Source organism: Physeter macrocephalus, chromosome 11 (assembly GCF_002837175.3).
Source record: "Physeter macrocephalus isolate SW-GA chromosome 11, ASM283717v5, whole genome shotgun sequence".
Lineage (NCBI taxonomy): Eukaryota > Metazoa > Chordata > Mammalia > Artiodactyla > Physeteridae > Physeter > Physeter macrocephalus.
In genome coordinates this window covers 181,794,030-181,815,071 of record NC_041224.1, presented here as the reverse complement: position 1 = coordinate 181,815,071, position 21,042 = coordinate 181,794,030, and the positions used below count along the sequence as shown (strand labels likewise).

At 62.9% G+C, this 21,042-nt stretch overlaps 1 protein-coding gene across 3 annotated transcripts; it reads right to left on the bottom strand.

Moving 5' to 3' along the window:
• Window positions 1-13,157: 13,157 nt before the first annotated feature.
• Window positions 13,158-16,233, bottom strand: ZBTB42 (zinc finger and BTB domain containing 42). 3 transcript variants are annotated; one of them, XM_007100367.4, is made up of 2 exons: window positions 16,129-16,233; window positions 13,158-15,522 (listed from the first exon to the last, which is right to left on the bottom strand). In XM_007100367.4, the coding sequence occupies exon 2, from the start codon at window positions 15,503-15,505 to the stop codon at window positions 14,234-14,236; it is 1,272 nt and encodes a 423-aa protein (XP_007100429.2). In that variant the 5' UTR covers window positions 15,506-15,522; window positions 16,129-16,233; the 3' UTR covers window positions 13,158-14,233. The 3 variants fall into 3 exon arrangements, with proteins under 3 accessions (XP_007100429.2, XP_054944732.1, XP_028352272.1); XM_055088757.1 differs by lacking the exon at window positions 16,129-16,233 and adding an exon at window positions 15,916-15,936; XM_028496471.2 differs by lacking the exon at window positions 16,129-16,233 and adding an exon at window positions 15,786-15,830.
• Window positions 16,234-21,042: the final 4,809 nt, after the last annotated feature.

The window sequence follows — 21,042 nt, the reverse complement described above, 5'->3', positions numbered from 1 at the left end:
GGAAGTGACACTGCTTTACCACCAGCAGAGGAAGGAAGATTTTCTCCTTGCCTGGCAACAGCTCAGCCAATGAGAGACAGTCACAATTTGGCCAATGAAAACCCACTATACTCTGATCTCCCAGTTTCCTCCAACAGACTTTTTTTTTTTTTTCTAACAGCCCATCCCAACTTCCCCTTCTCTAGAAAGGAGTGTCCTCTCCTTTGCCTTGCCAAGCTTTCTTGTGGTTTACCATAGTTGCAAGTCCTGAATTTCAATTCTTTACTGCTCCAGAATAAATTTGTTTTGCTGGTAAAGATAACTGGCTATTTTATTGTTTTTGGTTAACATAGCCAACCATCCATCCACCCACCTAGAGTTAACAATGGTTTTAAGGAAATGAGGGACATCTGCTTAAATTTACTTGAGAGACTTGGAGGAAAGGAGACAGGTGGCATAGAAACCAACCGGAAGTTAGAAGTGGGCATGGAGTAGGAGTTCATGCCAGGGAAGTCCTCTGTAGCAAGTTGTTTACTGTTAGGAGTAAGATCAGGGAAATGGAAAGTTTTTAAGAATCCCTAGATTTGTACAAAACCAAGCTCTCCAATCGGGATACCACTTGCACTATAGCCCTCTAAAGTAGTAGAGGTTTTTCTCCTAGAGCTCACTTATCTCAGGCTTTGGAGATGGGTCAGAATTCCCCTCCATCCCACTGAGGCCTCTAACATTCTTCTGCCCCCTGGAGAGAAATTCAGGCTTCACCGCAGCTTCCTGCAGGCTGGTTTCATCACCCAGCCCCCCTGGTGAGCCCAGCTGGGGACAAAACCAAGATGTCTCCCCAAAGCTGGACCTAGTCAGGCCGTGGAAGGGTTCCCATTCAGACACTTGGACTTGGGAGTAAGAAATGCAGACTGCCTTGCTGAGGGTCAGGACAGAGCTGCCCTGCCCCTGTGCCCCAGGGCTGAGCAAGGACCAGCAGGACCATAGGGTCGCTACTCATCTATAGGGCTGGAGCTTCACACGGGAAGCAGGAGGGCTCAACAGGGGCTGCGAGGCCTGAACAAAGCCCTAGACTCAGCAGACCCCATCCGCGGGTGGGCTTTCGGTCTCTCCTCCAGTCACCCAGGACAGGCACTGGCCTGTCCCTTTCTGTCCTGCTGTCCAACGGGGTGGCCGCAGCGTGCGTAGGGATGACCCATCTACCATGCCCCCTTATTCACGCCTCCAACATGAAGTCACCGTGCCGGACACTGATGGACGGGCCGGACAAGGCCGGCCACCGCCCGGTCAGTCGGTCAGCGAACGACTGAGCCTTCACTCCTGCAGCCGCCCACACTTAGCTTGCAGGACGTGCCGGGCACGGCGGGAGCCCAGCGGACGGTGGGGCTCAGACCGCACACCGCGGCACACGGCACCGTGGATGGGCCATGAACGACACGTGACCCACCGCCCACCGCCGCCGGCCGGAACCCGCCGCCCCACGGCTCGCGTTTCCGGGGGGACTTCCCGCTGCGACCCGCGCGCCGTCCCACGTGACGCGCGAGCGCGCAGGGGGAGGGAGCGAGCATGCGCGGCCTGCGGCGGTCACTTCCGGGTGGGCTGCGGGCGTGGGCGACCGGTCGCTGCCTCCCGGGGCCCGCCAGGGCCCCTGCCCGCCCCGGCTGCGCCCTGCTGTTCTCATTTGGACGTGTTAGGGCGGCTTCTTCAGCCGCCCGCCGTTCGTCGTCACCCGTCTGGCTGCGGGGTCAACTCGGGGAGGGGGGCGTGGCGAGTTGTCCCCTCTCGAACCTCCGCAGGTGGCATCAGAGGACAGGCAGGTCGTTCGTAATAGAGAGTGAGGAGGCAGCGGGTAACGTGGGACCTGGGGGGCGAGAAGGAACGGGGCCCGCGGGCCCTCGAACCCCAGGCCCCAGCCCCCGGACCCCAGACCCCGGGTCCCGAATCCCAGTCCTCGGACCCTGGATCCCAGACCGCGGACCCCAGCCCCCACCCCGGCCACCCCGTGAGATGCTGCTAGGACAGCCATCCCCGCCAGAAAAATACCCAGCCCGGCAGGAAAGCACCCAGCACGCTTGGGACCTGGGCCTGGGCTGTGACGCCAGGCCTCAGAGAGGAAAGGCTCCGGACGATGCTGGGAAATGAGGTCAGAGAGAGGGCAGGGGCTGGGTCACTCGGGGAGGAAGGAGATAGAATGTCTTTGCCAGTGCGATGAGGAACCAGCGGGGGATCCTATGCCACGGGGGGGGGCGGGGATTGTGTGGAGGATGTTTGCGCTTGGAGTAGGGTGTTGGCAGTGGAGGAGAGAGATTGGACCTCTGTTCTGCAGACAGGCTTCAGAACTCGCTGTGGGCCGGGGGGAGCGAGGCAGAGGAGGGACCCAGGGGTGACATCCAGGCTCTCAGCTTGAACAGCTGGCTCGCTGATGCCCTCGTTTACCGAATGGGGGCAGCCGGGTGAAGAGTGGGTTTGTGGGGGGGAGTCCAGGTTTCACTGTGTGTTCCTGGAAGGCACTCAGGAGTTGTGTGGGTGTTGCATATGTGACTGGGCTCAGAGGGGAGCTCGTGACAGGCAGCGTCAGTTTAGGAGGCCCCAGCAAGACATGGCATCCCGCACGATGGGAGAGGATGAGATTCCCTAGGGAGGGGGCACTAACGGTGGCGGGGCAGGGGTGGTGCCTGGGAGGGCTGCTGAGGAGAGCCAGCACGTGCAGAGAGGGAATGGGGTGGAGAGCAGCCAGGGAGGTAGAAAGAAAACTGGGAGATGCTGGGGAGGAGGGTTTGAGGGGGATGGTCAGCTGAGTCACATGCTGCTGAGAAGTTGGTACAGAGCACAATGGCAGCAGGGCCTCTGACTTGGTGACCTGGAATTTCGGTGGTGCGTTGGGAGAGAAGCTGTTTGGAGAGGTTTACAGAATAAATAGCAGCTCTTCTCCTTGAACTAGATGAGCTGACTTGAGAGTTCAGTGGAAAATGAACCGGCAAAAATAGCCCCCTCCCCCCAAAGAACAGAAAAAAAGAGAAATTGGAGCCGCTCTCCCCGCCAGATATCAGAACACGTGACGAGGCCCATTCAGTCCAGCCCTGGAGCTCGGCTGCGGGGACTGTGGGAGAGCAGCGGGAGGGGACAGACCTGGACGCACGTGGGGATTTGTGGAGGGGCCACTCTCCAGTCAGCGAAGGGGAAGGTGGGCACTGTAGTAAAGTGTTGCTCATGTGAAGAGTTGAGAAAGTTAGATCCTCAGCTTGAGCATGTACCAGTTAAAACGAAACTATCGATCAAAGATATAAATGTAAAAGAAGTGAAACCGTAAAAATGCTATAGAAAGGACTGGGTGAATTCCTTAGCCTTGGAGTAGAAATGCCTGTGGGAAAGTGGGCAGAGGGTCTGAGCGCAGGAAAGCAGGGACCCTCACATGTAACAAGAGAAATGCAAATAAAATGAGTCCGAGAGGCTGTTTTTCACCTGTCAGATATTTTTAAATCCCAAAGTTTGATACCACACTGGGCTGGCAAGGTGGTAGGGAAGCAGGTGCAGGGGGTGAAGGTAGGTGCGACCTCCACGGAGGCAGTTGGGCCCCTGATGGGATCATAGGTGCTTTCACCCACTGGGAATGTACTCCGAATACCCCCTGTGGGGAAGGATGCACGATCAAGATTATTAGCCGAAGCACTGCTTGTAACAGCGAAAGCTTGGAGACCACCCAGGTGTCCATCTCTAGGAGACCAAATAATACAATAGTACAGCCCCACCAGGGGGCACCGAGCAGCCACTGACAAATAAAAGGGTCAAGGAAATTTTTATGTGCTGACGTGGGAAGGTCTCTATGGTCTTTTTTTAAGTGAGAAAAGAAAAAAAAAAGCAACGTGCAGAACAGCATACATAGTAGGCCACTTTTGGGGGGCGATGATGGCGGGAAAGAATATTTGCCTGTATTTACAAAAAGAAACAATGGAGAATACGCAAGAAGTGAATAATGGTGGTAACGCAAAGATGGAGGTGTACAGAGCGGGCAGGGAACGTATAAGTCAGAGGGGGCATTCAGCGTGTGTCTTTTAATGACAAAGAATAAAGATTAAAGCATAATACTTAGGGGAAAAAAGGAATAGAAGGTACGCAGAACTAACCAGTCATGTGAAAAATCTCACTGGGAACAGCAGAAAAGTGGAAGGAGATGGGGGTTTACATTTAAATGAACATTCGATCTGGGAACTAATGATTGGCAACATGGTTCAGACTTTAAAAAGGCCCCTCACTTCCCACCAGCCACCAGTTTCCCTCCCCGTAAGCGACCAAATGTCCAACTGAGCTATTTCTTTAGTGTTTTTCCAGAGAGATTTTATACCTCTGCACATGAATTACGTTCATGTGCAGAGAATGTGCCCTGTTTTTACACGGGGAGGCTGGCACACCACCGCGCCCTGAACTTCCTAGCTTCACTTCACAGCGTGAAGGTCACCCTGCCCCCCACAGGGCACCTCCACTTCCACGCTGTACAGCATCCCATTCAATGTGTGGACTGTGGTGTCACTTAGCTGGTCCCCCGCCCCTGGACATTTAAGCCTTTTCCAGTGTTTTGCTACATTGTACAACGCTCTGATAAATACTCTTATACATAAGCCGTTGGGCACATATGTGAGCTTATCTGTAGGATAGCTTCCTAGAACTTCTGGGTCCAGGCATTCATTGCCATTGTGACGTGGACAGCAGTTGTCAAGTCACCCTCCACGTCGGACACGTGCCAGCCTGCACCCTGCCCGTCATGCCCACAGCCTCCCCAAGAAAGAGTGGTACCAGGCTGTTATCTTCGGCAGGCGGATGCAAAATGTATCTGTGTATTTCTTTTACTCTGAACATGTATTACGGGGGACTTCCCTGGTGGCGCGGTGGTTAAGAATCCGCCTGCCAGTGCAGGGGACACAGTTTCGAGCCCTGGTCCAGGAAGCTCCCACATGCCGCGGGGCAACGAAGCCCGTGCGCCACAACTACTGAGCCTGCGCTCTAGAGCCCGCGAGCCACAACTACTGAAGCCCGCGCGCCTAGAGCCCGTGCTCCGCAGCAAGAGAAGCCACCGCAAGGAGAAGCCCGTGCACCGCAGCGAAGAGCAGCCCCCGCTCGCCACAACTGCAGAAAGCCCGCGCGCAGCAACGAAGACCCAACGCAGCCAAAAATAAAATAAATAAAATTAAAAAAAATAAACGTATTACGGAAAGTTTCAAACACACAAGTGTCTTTTCAGCACAGTAAACTCCCTGTACCCGTCCACCAGTTTCAGCGAGCGCCCTCTATCCGCCATTCTAGTTGTGTCTAGACCTTCACCTGCTCTTGTCCTCCTGCAACTGTTGTAGTCTTGACAGTACATGCGTTGAAATGCACAAAGCTTAATTGTAACTCTTTTTTTTTTTTTTTTTTTGCGGTACGCGGGCCTCTCACTGCTGCGGCCTCTCCCGTTGCGGAGCGCAGGCTCCGGACGCGCAGGCCCAGCGGCCACGGCTCACGGGCCCAGCCGCTCCGCGGCACGTAGGATCCTCCCGGACCGGGGCGCGAACCCGCGTCCCCTGCATCGGCGGGCGGACTCTCCACCACTGCGCCACCAGGGGAGCCCAACTGTAACTCTTGACAAACGCTACCCCTGCACAGCACACCCCCAATGAGCTCTAGAAGTGTCCGTCACCCCAGAAGGTCGCTTACATCCAGCCCAGTCAGTCCTTCCCCTCCGCCCAGGCCCCCCCCTTGGACAACTGTTCCTGCCCTCAAGCTTCCTGCCGTCAGCGTGCGTGGCCGGCCGCCTTCTCCCCTCCGAACGGTGCCGTTCGCCCGCATTGTGCCTTACCCGCTGGTCCCCTTCGGGTCCGTTCTATGCCGTGGGGTGAGTGTGCTGCCATCACCTTCACAGACATTTGGGCTGTTTCTAGTGCCCAGGTAACAGGGAAAAGCCACCGTGCGCGTTGGAGTCGGCTCCCTCTGTGCTCACGGGTGTCGGTTCTCCTGCGCTGCGCCTGCCGCGGAGCTGCCCTTGGTGACGAACGCCATCCCTTTTGCGCGCCGTGTGGGAGCGTCGCGGTGGCTCCAGGCCCGCACCGCGCTTGGTGGTGTCGGCCGTTGAGTTTCGGGAGGGGCGCGTGGTGGCGGCTCGCTGTGGTTTTATTTCACACTCTTCCACGTGCCTCTCAGCCATTTATGCGCGTAACTTCCCTTGGGACGCGTCTCTAGACCCTGCGGCCACAAACGCACACGTCTGGCTGGTTGCAGCTTCTGTTTTTCAAGGATGGGCTCCTGTCCAGCTTCTGCCTGCTTCCCTCGCTCTCCAGTGCCTTCAAAGGGTTATTTAAAACCTGTATTCTTGTCCAGCATTTCTGACTGTCGTCTGTGGGGGTGGGCGGCAGTCCTGCTGGCATCGCAGACGCTGGGAGACTCATTTGCATGTCTCTCTGTTACGATGCCGTTATGAAGGAGGTCAGGCAGACCCATCGGCCTGCCTTTTCCGTGGACTCCACAGCGAAGGGAATGTTTTCAGCCGTCCAGGTTCTGGTTTTGCCCAGGAGTGTGACGGAAAAAGAGGGCCAGTGACTCAAGGTCTGGGCGGGGGGCGTGAGTAAAGAGGGGGAGAGGGCGGGAGATGTGGTGAGAAGATGGCAAGGTCAGTGGGTTCCCAACCACGAGGCCAAAGTATTATTACTGAGAAGCCTGATCAGGTCCACGGGGAGCGAGGGAGTCTGAAGGTCAGATCCCAGAGCAGATGCCGTTGCTGGTGGTGACGGAGCCAGGAGTGGGACTGAGGGGGGATGGAATAGGCCTGGGAGCCCGGGGCAGGGCGGGCACTGCGTTTCCGGCACAGGGTTGAATCTCGGAGGCCTTGGCAACTGGAGGGGGAGATGGCGGAGGGGAGACAGGCAGAGGGCCCAGAGGGGCGAGGAAGGGAGGGGCTTTACCTGGACGGCACGAGCCTCCAGAGGGCTGGGGTCTCGTGAAGGGCGATGGGGACACATGCGCTTCCCTTCCTGGCCCGGCTGGTGGGGGCTGATGGGAGAAAAGGCCCGTCCGTGCCCCCCGAAGGAAAGCAGAGTCTGTGCGGGATGGTCAGGTGGGACCAGGCGAGGGGCCGCCCTGGGGAGGGTGCGTCTGCCCTGCGATGGAACGAGGGTGATGGTGGCCCCTGTAGGGGGTGCGGGCAGAACGGTGTCGGGCCTGCAGGCTCCTGAGGAGGGCGATGTCCCCAGAGCTGCGGCTCTGAGTGCCAGACGGCCCACAGCCCATGGGCTGGAGGGAAAAACTGGAAATATCAACAAACGTCACTGACAAAAAGACTGCAGTGGCTCATCTGGATCTGGGCAGAGCCAGGCTGGGATCTGGGCCTCCCGGCTCCCAGGCCAGGGTCCTCCGGCCTCCATGCCCTCCTGAAACACCAAAGGTGCGGGTTGGACTTTGTCCCCCAACTTCACGTGTTGAAGCCCTGACCCCCAGGACCTCAGAACGTAACTGCATTTGGAGATGAGGTCTTTACAAAGGTAATCAAGTTAAACCGGGGTCACTAGGGTGGGCCCTAATCCAGTCTGACTCACGACCTTATAAGAGGAGGAGATGAGGTCAGAGAGACACTCACAGAGGGACGACCACGTGAGGACACGGGAGAAGACGGCGTCTGCATGGCACGGAGACGGGCCTCAGGAGAAGCGAGCCCTGCACCTCCCGGATCTGGGATTCCAGCCTCCAGGGTGTCAGACGGTGATGTCTGTTGTCTAAGCCCCTGCCTGTGATGCTGTGTGATGGCAGCCCTAGCAAACTAGTACCACCAGTGAAGAAACCAATGACAAGCTGTGATATTATGATTTATAATAAGAAATACAGGGAATTCCCTGGCTGTCCAGTGGTTACGACTCTGCACTTTCACTGCCGAGGGCCCGGGGTTCAATCCCTGGTTGGGGAACTAAGATCCCCCAAGCCACACAGCGAGCGCAGCCAGAAAAAAAAGAAAAAGAAATACTCTTTGGTCTTCGTCCCTGTTTCTGGCACAGAGCTCCTAAAACCCTCGGCATTTCCTAAGTGAAGAGGGTGGTCGAGGTGTCTTCTGTTGCGTGAACGAGGTGACTTTGGAAGCACCTGAGGGTGGGGATTGGTTGCCAGGAGAACCAGCCACGTGATGACAGGGCTGGAACTGTCAGTCCCCACCCACCCCACCCCCCATCCCCGACCTCTGGGGAGGGGGGAGGGGCTGGAAGTGGAACCAACCATCAGTGGCCAGGGACTTCCCTGGTGGCGCAGTGGGTAAGGCTCTACGCTCCGAATGCAGGGGGCTCGGGTTAGATCCCCGGTCAGAGAACTAGATCCCAAATGCATGCCACAACTAAGGAGCCTGCGAGCCACAACTAAGGCCCGGTGCAACCAGATGAATAAATATAAAAAAAAAATCAATGGCCAATGTTTTAATCAATCACGCCCACGCATGAAGCCTCCATGATACCCCAAAAGGATGAGGTTCGGAGGGCTTCCTAGCTGGTGAGCCCATGGAGAATCGGGGAGAGTGGCTCATTCAGGGGGAGCCTGGAAGTTCACACCTTTGCCCACACCTCGCCCCGGCACCTCTTCCATCTGGCTCTTCCTGAGTTATATCCTTTTATAATAAACCAGTGATCTAGTAAGTAAACTGTTTTCCCGAGTTCTGGAGCCACTCTAGCAAATTAATCAAACCCAGCGAGGGGTCGTGGGAACCTCTGATCTATAGCCCAAGGGTTAGAAGCACAGGTGACAACCTGGCATCTCAACTGGGTGGGCGGTCTTGTAGGACTGAACCCTTAACTGTGGGATCCGACCTTTATCTGGATAGATAGTGTCGGAATGGAGTTGAATTGTAGGACACCCAGCTGGTGTTAGAGAATTGCTTGCTGGAGGGGTGCGAACGCCCCCCTCCCCAACACACACACACGCACACACACACGCACACGCACACGCACACACACAGGCACACACACAGGCACACAGAATGGAACTGGCTCCAGAACCTAACTTTCAAGGCCTCAGCTGTCTGCTCAAGGAGGCAAGGGAACGGGTTTCTCTTTACACAGGTTTCTGTTCAAATTGGTGAAAACAAACCCATCTGGGTCCAACTCAGGGAGGCGAGGCCCTGCCCCCCGATTTCGCGAGATCCCTCGGGTCACTGACTTCTCTGCGGGGCTACCCGCTAGCCTGGCCGGAGCCGGGCTCCGGGGGCCTGGACACCGTCAGCCCAGCCCGTTTCCTCTCTGAACGGCCCCCGCCCTCCTGCCAGCTGTCCTGGATTCCCCGGTCCACGGCCGCCCCCTCCAGAGCCCTCCAGGGGCCGGGCGGGGACAGCTGCGGGGCGAGCACGCGGGGTGGCCCGGGAGGCCTGGGGCCCAGGGGCGACGCTCCTCCAACGGCCCTCCCGTCACGCGCGACCAGCGCGGCCAGCTCTCCGGGGACTGGCTCGCCTGCTCCCGGGGCGCTGCGGCCAGGCCCCCCGCACCGGCGGGCGCCATCAGCAGCAGTGCTGCCCCTGTGCCCGCTGGGCGGTGCCCCCGGCTCCCCTCAGCAGCTGTCTGCCACGCCACGGTGCCTGTTCTACAGGTGAGGACACGGAGGTGGGGGAGAGGAAGGGACCTGGGGACAGGGACCCAGGAGGGCTCTCTCCGTGCCGGCGTCGGGAGGCCAGGTGGCCTGCGTGGGGTGGGGAGGCACAGACACCTTCCCTTCTGAGCGGGGGGTGGGGTGGGGGAGGGGAGGGGGAGGGGAGGGGGAGGGGACTGCGACGGTCCTGGAACTTGCGGGTGCAGGAAGCGGGGCGCAGATGCTGCAGCGCCACCGGGAGGACGCCACCGTCTCTGCCACTTCTCGGCTTGTAGACATCGAGCACCGGGCCCCCAGCTCGGAAACTGGCCTAGACGAGGGCTCAGTTTCCCTGGGGACCCGCCACATGGGCAGTGGTGGGGGTGACCGTGGACGTGGGGGAGGAGGGGGAGGGGACGTATAGTGACCATGACAGTGACAGTGGCCGTGCGGGGTCGGCGTTGAGGAAGGAGCCGTGCGGCTGAGGTGGGAAGAGGAGAGCCAGGGGACCAGCAGAAGCGGGGAGGCAGGGCTGGAGCCGTGTCCGCAGCCCGTGCGTCTGTCCTCGGGCGTCTGAGGATGCACCTCCCTCAGCAGCGGGGATGGACCCAGGGAGGGGCGAGGCCAGGGGTGGGGGGAGTGGGCAGCTGGCTGAGCCCCCGGCGCGGGATGGAGGAAACCGGGGAGGGAGGCCTGACGCCGCCCAGAGCTGCCCTGGCCTCTCCTGCCTCAAAGCCGGTGGCTTCCCCGGGGCGCCCCCGCCGTCGCAGCCCTGCGCCCGCTCGCACACGACCCCTCGCCCTGACGCCCCTGCAGCAGCGGCCCTCGGCCGGGAGCACCCATCTCCGCGTCCAGCTGGAGCGTCCTGAGCGCTCACCCTGCCGGGGGGCCTTGGGGAGCCCTCTTGCCCCGGAGCCCGACCCTCTGCACTCTCCGTGGGCTCCTCTGTACTGCCCCGGGCGCCACCTGCCAAGGGGGGCTGCGTCCAGGCCGCCAGCGTTCCCGAAGTTTGTGCAAAGAGGGCCTGGCTTCGGGACTGCGGGCCAGCCGGGCCCGTCCACGAGCCACCCCGGGGCCAGGGGGACCGCCTCCCCCCGCCCCAGGAGCGGGGCGACAGCTTCGGGGGTGGGCGTGTCGGTGCGCAGAGTGCGAACGCGGCTGGGGGGTCCCAGAAGCCCCTCCCCAGTCAGCTCTGCCCCCAGGCACCTTCTGACTGCCCTCTTCCCCTGCCCGGCTGGCACGGCAACAGCCTTCTCCGGGCTCTCAGAAGGCCCGGGCTGAGTCATGGGCCCAACTGGGAACATGACCGGGCCTCCCTGCAGGACAGTGGCTTAGGTCCAGGGGGAAGGCTCCGTGGGAGCCAGGCTGGGCAAGGGAAGCAAGGTGCCAAGGCACAGCCTCCCAGAAGCAAGGCCTTGCACTTGGGGTCAGGACTGGGGAGGCCTCGAAGCTTGGCCCTTCCGGCACCAGTTCAGCTCGGGGCAACTTCTGGGGGCCTCTAGGCAAGCAGGTCCCCCCGGCCTGCCTTTGGGGTCTGTCTCAGCTCTTCCTGGAGGGTGTCTGGCCAGGACTAGGCTTGGGACACACATAAGGCCGTCTGCCCATCTGTCCCGGGCCTGGTGAGGAAGGCACAGCTCCCAGGAGGCTCAGCGAAGCACCAGCTTCACGCCCCTCCGTGAAGCAGCGGGGTCGGGGGGGCCTGGAACGCCCATGCGCACCCGCCCATCAGCCCGGGCGCCAGCTGGGCCGGCTCAGGGATCCTGGGGCCACCAAAGGGCCAGGCCCGCCCAGCCCCCGAGCCAGCCTGACCCCCTGGCCCTCTAGACATCAAGCTGGGCTCCACGGGGCGGGGATGCGGGCAGCCGGCACACACCCCCCCTCCCAGTCCTGCCCACCTCTTGTGAGGGCCCAGCCCGCCCAGAGGGAGGTAGGGGTACAGATGAGGTGTGGAGGGAGGGGAGAGGGCACAGGGTGGGCTTGGGGAGGGGAGGGGGGTGGGAGAGGGCAGGGGAGCTGCCTCTGGATGCAGGGGGACAAGAAGACCCAGAACCACAGGATTGGGAGCCTCAGATCTGAGTCCCAGGGCCCGCAGGTGCTCAGAAGGCACCCCAAGCGAGACGCCACGAGGCCTCTCACCAGGCCCCAACCTGCATCCTGCTCCCTGGGATTCCCCTCCCCCAATTCAGGGTTAATGGGGTACAAATCTGGGGCAAGAGTGTCTGTCACCTGTCCACGGCCCTGCCCCGCTCCACTCACGAGACACAGCAGGTGGCATCTGGGACAGGGCTCCCAGGCCGCCCACCACCCACCTGGGTCCCCCACAAGACCAGCAGCGCCCCCAATTCCCACACGCACTCCTGTCTCCAGGAATAATCACGGCCGTCTCCACCTGGGGTGGGCTTTATTGCCACTGTCACTGAGACGATGATGAGAACGTGGGAAGACAGCACTGATTTCCAGACCTTCACAGCAGGCGGGCACGTGCACACAAAAGCTCCCGCGGAACGCGAAGCATCAACTGTTCTCTGGGCACCCAGAGCCGCCCCCCAGGGACAGGACAGCAGTGACAGAGGGGCGGGAGGCTGGGCCGCCCGGGAGGACCCCACACAGCAGGCTCCACCCGACGCGCATTTACACACGCCTCTGCTACACGATGGCACGCGATTAGCGTCTTAAATATACTTGTGTGTGTATGTATATCTATTTTCTCTGAACCGCGTCAGCTATTAAACGTAAAACTGACACTTCTCTGTACATTAACTTCACAGTAACTGTTTGCAAAAGACAATGAACCCAGTGTCGATAACTCAGGGCAGGCTTCCTGCCCCAGGAAAATAGATTTCTCCCCCGGTGGAAACTCCTTGGGGAAAACCAGGCCCGACGCTCATCTCCCCGCTGCCTGCTGGGGTGGGCACGCGGCTGCTGGTCCGGCTCAGGCCCCGCCTTTGCTGGACACAGGTGCCCACGCAGGCAGACTCACACACACACACACACGCACACACACACACGCACACACACTCACACACGCACACACACACGCACACTCACACACACACGCACACGCACACACGCACACACACACGCACACTCACACACACACACACGCACACACGGAAATCCGATCATGAAGCACATCATGCCAAGAGTGAGGTCCCACCAGCCCTTCCAGAGGTGGGGGGGGGCCAGGACAATAAGAGGCGGAGCTCCCCTTCCCCCAGCTCTCTCTCTGGTCCGCAGGCCAGTGGCCCACACACCGCGAGAGCCGAGGGCTTGCGGGGAGATGGTCCCCCGCCTGTCCACCTGCTGCGAAGGCCAAGGGTCTTCTCACTCCAGACCAGGCAAATGAATAAATACGACATCAAGTGTTGTCAGGGGCCGAGAAGATCATTTAAACTTGAACTCTGACCTCAGCACCACTTCCAGTCACAGCAGAAAGAGCCCATGCGGTCTGGGGAAAGCAGGAACCCAGGCGGCAGAGCCACCTGGGGACTCCCAGCAGCTGGGGCAGCCCCAGCCCCGCCCACCCCCTTGGGTTCCAGCAGCGAGCCCTGCGGGGTGAGCCGGCGGGCAGGGCGGGGCCCCCCCCCCCCCCCCCCGCCCCCAGCACGAACGTGGTGGCCTTTTGCGTTTTAGGAGCATCCGCCCAGAGGGCCCCCCACCCCCGCCCCTCCTCGCGAGCCGGCTGCTTTCAGCCAGGCCCCGCCGTGGGGACGTAGGGAAGGGAAACGCTGCAAAACACGGCTCCTGGTAAAGAGAGCAGCCTTCAGCCCCCCTGCTCAGTGCTCTGGAAATGACCAGCAGCTCCAGGGAGACCCCGAGGAGGCGGAGAAGTGACCTTCAAGGTCAGGCCTACCGTTGACCTGCGATACTCAAGGCGGGTGGCTGCGTTCCCAGCCCCCTCGGTCCCACCCTGGGGAGGCTCGGAGGCGCCCTGGACCCTGTGCTCAGGTAGGGGAGCGGCACGGCCCGTCACCCACGGGCAGACACCCGGCAGCCTCCGGAGGCTCCTTCTGTATCGAGAGACAATCGGTTCCAAATCCCCACTTCCTCTGCCTGTGATACGCTGCGGTCAGGGCCGAAAGCTCTGGAGGGCCTACCTCCCACCCCAGCGCCTGTAACTCTGGAGCCTCGCGGCGTCTGGCTGGTTCTCCTCCTGCCGTCCTGGGGCCTGCACCCCCGTCACACCAGCTGTGCCCTGCTGGCTCTCGCTGCGCCCGGGGCCTCCCCTGCAGGGGCTTCCACCGGCGCCCACCAGGAGCAGCCTGTTCCATCAGAGCTCCCTGTCGGGACTCCCACGGGCAGCATCTGTGAGCGTGCATCCGTCACCGAGCGTGGTGCCAGGCTCACGGGGCACCCCTGAGCCCGCTGGGGAGCTGGTCAGGAAAGCCCCGGGTGGAGGCTCAATGGGCCTCCTCGAGCTGGGGACACTCCTCGGGACTGGCTGAGGGGACGGAGAGGACGACGGTGTCCGGTCAGGGCGCGCCCGGGAGCAGGAGGGAGCTGGCGGAGGCACAAGGCCGGAGAAGGGCTGTCCGTGGGGCTCCCAGTCGGCCCAAGTCTGAGGCCGCATTCCCAGGGCAGCAGGGTTCTTTCCCCCCGCCCCGCGGCGGGCCCAGCCTCAGGGGCTTCGCCTGCTGAGCTCCGGCCCCTCGCACTCCATCCGCCCCTCCCTCCACCCTCACCCCTGCAGCGAAGGTCACACCAGCAGGGACTTGACCAGGCCACAGTGGAACTTGCGGACGTGGCGGTAGAGGTCCCCCGACTGCGTGAAGCGGCGCTCGCACCAGCGGCAGGCGTGGGGTTTCTCGCGCGTGTGCACCACGGCGTGGCGGCTCAGGTTATGCGAGTACTGGAAGCTCTTGCCGCACTGCACACACGTGTAGGGCTTCTCGCCCGAGTGCGTGCGCTCGTGCCTCTTCAGCGTGTAAGTGCAGGAGAAGGTCTTCCTGCAGAGCGGGCAGGTGGGCGCTGAGCCGTCGGGTGAGAGCCGGGCGCGGCCGCCGTCCCGCTCGCGGAAGTGGGCGCTGAGGTGTAGCTGCAGCACCTGGGCGCTGGAGAACAGCTTGCCGCACAGCGGGCAGAGGCAGAGGCGCCTGCCCGGCCGCAACACGTCCTCGATCGCCCCCGGCTCTGCCTCCAGCTCCACTTCCCCACTGCCCACCTCGCTGACCGGCAGCGGCTCCAAGCCCCCGGCCAGGCGCTGGGCTGCAGGAACACAGGGCGGCTGCAGGGGGCTGTGGGGGCACCGAGGGCTTCTGCTGTCCTCTTGCTCGGACAGTGAGTCTGACTCGTCCTTCACGATCGGCTGGGCCCCTGGCTGCATCCGGCTGCAAGGGGGTGTCTGGAGGACGCAGGGTGGGCGGATTGGCTCCCGCCTCGGGCCAGGCTTCAGCGACAGGTCCAGGGCCCGGTCTGACTCTCCAGGAGCCTGCCAGGGGGGAGGCCCCAGTGCCAGTGGAGGGCGGGTGGTCTTGACCCCAGCGGGAGGGAGCCTGGCCTTCTGGGCGGCTGGACAGAGTGCAGGGGACCAGGCAGACAAGGGGCCTGGGGGCTGGCCAGGCAGCTCTGTCCCAGGGGCAGGCGTCTCCAGGGGCAGCGCGCGCTCCTTCTCCCGGAGCCTGTTCTTGCAGACCTTGACGATGTCGTACATGTGCAGGTAGCTGGCCGCGGCCAGGACGTCCTCGATGGGCAGGCTGCGCAGGTCCAGGCGGCCCTGGTACATGAAGTCCAGCAGACGGCCGAAGGCGGGCGCCGTGACGATGTCGCCGTTGAGCCGCACCGTGTCGCGGCTGCCCGCGGGCCGGTCCCTGTAGAAGAGATGGAAGTAGACGCTGCACGCGGCCAGCACGGCGCGGTGGGCCGGGAAGCGCGCGTCGCCCACCAGCACGGTGCAGTCGCACAGGAAGCCCAGCTCACGCTGCTGCCTCAGGCGGCCCAGCAGCCGCCCGCCGTGCTCCGGGAACTCCATGCCGCCGCGGTCATCACCTGGGCACAAACGGGACTCCCGTGAGCGCGCCTGGAGACGCCGCGGCCGCCGCTCGCCCCCGGTCGCCCGACCAGCCCCCAGCCCTTCCCGGGTGCGGGCAGCGCGGGGAGAGGGGCGCGGGGCTCCGCGCGCAACTGCCCGCCCGGAGCCGCCCTGGGCACCTGCCCGGAGCAGGAAAAACTCGATCGAAAGTAAACAGGAGCCGCTCCGCCGCGGGGGCGGGTCCCGGGACGCGGGCGGAGGGGGCCGGAGTCGCGCGAACCTGCGCACGTCCCCGCCTGGAGGGCCCCTCCCCGCCAGGGCGCCTCTGAACTTCACTCCGGGGCGGCCGCCTGCCGCGTCCCCCGACGCCCGCGCCTGGAGGGCCCCTCCCCGCCAGGGCGCCTCTGAACTTCACTCCGGGGCGGCCGCCTGCCGCGCCCCCCGACGCCCGAGTCGCCGCGCCGCCGCCACCCCAGGCCCGCGGCCCCGCGCCGCCTCCAGCTGCTGCCCGGCCCGCCAGATGCAGCCGCCGCCGCCGCGGGCCCCATTTATGGCAGCGCGGCCGCGGGGAGCGGGCCGGCGGGCGGGGCGGGCAGAGCCGGGCGCCCGCCCCCTGCGCTCACCTCCGCCGCCCCGAGCTCCTCTCCGGCCGCTGCCCGCGCCGCACGCCCTCCCCGGTGCCGCCCCGGCGCGCGCGGAGCTGCGGGCAGCGCGCCCCGGCGGGGAGGGCGCGGGGACGGGGAGGGCGCCGGGCGGAGCGCGCTCCAACTTGGCTGGCCGGGCAGCACCCGCCGCTCGCCCCGCCCCGGAGAGAGCGAAACTCGGGGCGGGGGCTGGAGGGGGCGGGCCGAGGCGACTTCCCGGAGCGGCGGAACCGCTGAGGTCACCCACGCCGCCCCTTCCCTGTCCGCCCCGCCCGGCCGGGCCCGGCGCGGCGCCATCTGGGGCGCTGGGGTGGGAGGGGACGCGGGGCGCGGCGCGGGAGGGGGGGGAGGGGGCTCTCTCGCGATACTTGCCGGCTCGTCCTCAGGGAACCCCCCCCCCCATGGGGTCCCAACTGCGCCCGTCTGTTAAGGGACCCCTTCCGAGGACCAGCTCCTCTCCCGGCCAGCGCTGGAGCAAGTCACCCGAAGGCACAGCCGGGACACGGCCTCCTGCCACCTCGCGGGGCGCCTGCCCTGGGATGGAGGAGGGGGAGTGGGGGGTCGTAAATATGGAAAAGATGACACCCCTTTTTCGTTGAAAGCCTCGTTTTGAATTCAAGTTGATTTAGCTGGGACCCTCTTGCAGACACTCAGCCGGGTTCTCGACCTCGGAGTCTTGAACAGAGAACTCTCATCTTGTCAGCCCACCCAGCAAAGCCTCTGCCGGGAGCCAGGCGCTGAGTGGTGTATTGGGAAAGCACTGCGGGGGGGGGGGCTGGGCATGTCCCAGAAGACGGGATGGGGGTGAGGGGACCATCGCGGTGATGCAGAGAGAGAGGGATGTGCACCCAGAGCCCAGAGCCAGCGGGAAGGCATTCAGGGAGAGGAGACACCTTGGAGGGGCTGGGTCGGCGTCCCCCGGGCTTGGTGACTCAGGTGCAAGGGCACCGTGAAGGTGTGAGGGGACACCCAGGTCTGCTGCGTGAAGGAAAGAGCCGAGAAAAATAGAAATGATTTTGCAGAGGTTGGGGCCCCTGGATGGGGTGTCCTGTTGGTGGGAGTCTTTTCCCAGCCACCCTGGGCAGAGCAGGATTGAGGCACTGTGGACCATTGCTCAGCTCTTCACAACGATCCTGTTAGTCACGTGCTCTGATTATGACGCCTGTTTAGGTGGAGGTTCGCTAAGGTGCCCAGGGCCACACAGCAGGCAGTAAGCTGTTGAACCAGGATTCAGATCTGGCAGCGTCCTCAATTCTCACCTGCATAGCCCAGCACCCGGGAGTAGTAGAAAGGAGGCCTTGATCAGAAGTGGGGGTGGTGTTGGGGGAGGGGCTGGATTACTAAAGCTGGGACCCCACCGGCCAGGTATACCAAGGCAGAGGGAGCAGCAGGAGGTGTGGGGAGCCCTCCAGCCATGCTCCTGGAAGGCTGGAACCCCTGGGAGGAGGGGGTTCCTGGCTGTGAGATGGGGTGGGAGCCCCCAGGGATCCTATTCAAACCCTGGTGGGTTGGGGGCCTGAGGAGTGGCCAGAGGCCCCAGGGCCCACCGCAGTTAGGACCTAAAGTCTGAGGGAAGGAAAGCCACATCCTTATACTAAAATACTATTCCTTATCTATCTGAAACTCAAATTTGACCGGACGGCTTGCATTTCTATTTCCTATATTCGGCGGTCTCAGCTTGGAACCCTGGACTCAGACTGCGCTCAGAGCCACAGAGACTGCCCTGGCCCCCGGGGCCCAGGCGCCCGGGGGATCCCTTCCTGAGGAGGGCCAACCTCCTCCTCCACACCCAAGCCCCCCCACCCCAGCGGGGGGAGCTGATTTCAAGTCAGCTCAGAGTGAACCCGGAGGGGACTGCCTCCTGGGGTCTTGCCTGCATCAGAGCCCTGCCCCTGCCCCCTCCCACCCTTGGGCATGACCCTTAACCTCTTCAAACCTTGATATTCTCATCTGCAGAACGGGTAGATTAACTGCGGGGCCTGGCACACAGCAAGACCCCAGGCCCTTTCATGGCCAGTCCTCAGGTTCCACACGTTTCTCCCCGGAGAGCCCTTCCCGGCTCCTCCCCAGTCCTGTCTCTGCGCCAGCAGCACGCCCTGCGAGTGGTCCTTCCTGATCACCCCCGCTCAGGTCCCCCCAGGCCCACAATCTCCTCTGTGGCCTTAGCCTTCTCCAGAGTGCTCCCCACGTCATGTGACCTTGCCACCCCCCACTCCCCGCCGTATCCTTGCTGCTAAGAAGTTGGCGTGGCACCAAGTGCGGGTGCAGCTGTGTCTCTTGAGTGAAAGCAGGGCAGAGGCATCTGTGCGGGATGTCCACGGGTGCCCCCAACCTAATCCTGACTGCTCCGTCGTGCCCACCGGCCCAGCTCTGGCGCACAGCTCCCCAGCCAGGCTAGGAGTGAGGGCCTGGGGCGGGCAGAGTGTCCCGGACTGCCCTGCCTGGCTGGTGGGACAGAGGGCTCCTTGGGGCCCTGACAGAGGTTGTGGGGCATGGAGAGGGATCGAAGCAGCAGCAGGGGACGCTGCCAGCAAGAGGCTGGGGTTGTGCTGGGTAGGGATGGCTAAAGGAGGAGAAACCTCACTGGGAGGAAGGGATGGGGGAGAGAGGCCCCTGCATTTTTCTGGTCGGACGTTCTTAAGTCTTCCTGGAGTTAAATCTTCCTTAAGGCCCAGGAGGGGCCATCCCAGGCAGCCCCGAGATGGCACTCGGCAGCTAGCAGCCCCTCGGCCCCCAGATCCCCTCTTTGGCCTGGTACGGTCTCGGGTACAAGGATGACAGGAGGCTGTCGCAGCGGTGGGGGCAGAGCTTCCCTGAACGCAGCCAGCCAGGCGGCCATCTGGCCCGGGAGCTGCCTGGAGGCCCCGCCCTGCAGCTGCTGCCGAGACTAGGCAGCCCGGGGCTCCGGCCCCTGAGTCCTGCCCGATGGCTGGCAGCTGCGGAAGGTGACAGGGCCGGAGGACCCTGTGCTTTAGGAGGGGGCAGGTGGCCTTCCTCCCCAGGGGCCGGTGCAGCAGTTTTTGTTGCAAACATCTGTCTAAGGGGCTCCTCCGCGGCCTGAGCCTCAGCCAGGGTGGCCGGTGGGTCTGGGTCCTCTCCTTGACGTTCTGTCTGGGGGGCCAGGCAGGAGGTGTTCTAGAGAGGGACTATGCTTTCCCTCCGGAGGCCAGAGGAGGGCGCTGGCCCCGTCCGAAGAGATGCCCGAGCCATAGGGCAGGCTCACGTAGGCGCTGCACGGAATGGGGTGTGGGGCTCACGGCAGGTCACGGGCCCTTGGTGGGCGCACCAGGCAGGGAGCCCTCCTGGAGATGGGCCAGCGGTGAGGAAGCCTGAAGGTTTTGGACCACCGTGATGACACCTCTGGCCAAGACGCTGTCTTCAAACGGCCAGCAGGCCCAAGGACAGCCTGGGGAGTCACCACGTTATCCACGAGAGGGCGCCCTCCCGGGCCCCCGGTGGCCCTTGAGGCCACTGGGCCTCCTCTGCCTTCTCAGCGTTGCCAGCGCAGGATGGGGGAGTGGGTGCGGAAACCCCTCCTGGGAGAACGAACGGTGGGTGGGTGGGATGGTCCCAGAAGGGCGTGAGTGACGGCCAGGTGCCCCAGCAGCGCGGGCCAGTCGGGCCTCTCCCCTGGCCCCTGGAGGCGGGGCCGGGGGTGCACATTCACAGCCCACGCAGCCGGCTGGGGTGGGAGGGCGGGGTGCCAAGGGGAGAGGCCCAGAACTGGGGGTCCTCTCCCGGAGGAGTGAGTGTCCCCCTGAGCAGGGGGGGCAGTCCTTCCCTCAGGAGCGTCCTTCTCTCGGTCAGTCCCAAGAGGAAAGGATGGAGCCCCAGTTTCAGCTGCGGATGCTGTCCTGGGTGCTCAGCTGCTTCTACCTCTGACCCAGATGAAGTGTCTGTACCCCCCAGGCTGAACCCTGACCCTGGACGAGGAGCAAAAATGTCTCCTCTCCCCAAATACATACCAACCCCAGAAAAGTAGCCCACAAGTCTTTCTTTTACAAAAGGCTTACCATCAACTTGGAGGCCTCGGGGTTGGGGGGAGGGGCAGCTGTTGGAGAAACTTGCCATCAACAGGGCCCGGGGAGGGGTCAGGGTGGGGACTTGTCTGCAGTGTCCTGCTGGCCCCTTAGCTGTCCCCCAGTGGAATGTGAGTGCCTGGGGCCCAATCGGACATTAGGGAGGATCCTGGGCTGCCTCAGCTGTGACGGCTCTCCTCTGGAGCCCGCCCCCTCCAGCACCCCCTCTGGGGGTCTGTGCCCGCCTCAGGTCGGTCGCTCCAGGCCAGGTGTGCTGGATGGAGCGGTGCCAGTTGGACGCGCCCCTCCACTGGCCCCTGTGGCTCTCTTCTCCCTCCGTCACCACATGACGTCCCCGTCCACTTTTGTAGCTGCCCGGTGTCCGTATCTTCCCTCTGGGGAAGGGGAGCTCCTGGCAGACCCCAACCAGGGAGCAGGGCTCGCACTGCCGGTCACTCCGGGGCCAGACCCACGGTAGGCCTTCAGCACACAGACAGATGACCGATCGCCCACCTTCCAGCCAGCCTCCTGCGCGACCCCCAGGGGACCTGCACTCGTTAGGGTCCTTGGATTGGGTCTTTTAGGACCATCCCGGCCCCTGGAGCCCCCAGCTCCCGAGCTTCAACTACCCACTTGGGGCACACTCTAAAAGTCACACTAACCTACACCCCAACCCCACCCCCGCCCGATGGAGGCAGAAGCCCAGGATTCGTCCCAGACCGGCCCCCTTTAACAGGGTCGGGGCAGAACTGGGCCGAGACGTGCGGGCTCACCGGACAAACTGGGAAACCGAGGCCAGAGAGGACGTGGCCTGGGGACAGGCCCCGCGGCGGGAGCGCGCAGCGGTCCCCGGCCCCGGGGGCCGCCCGCTGCG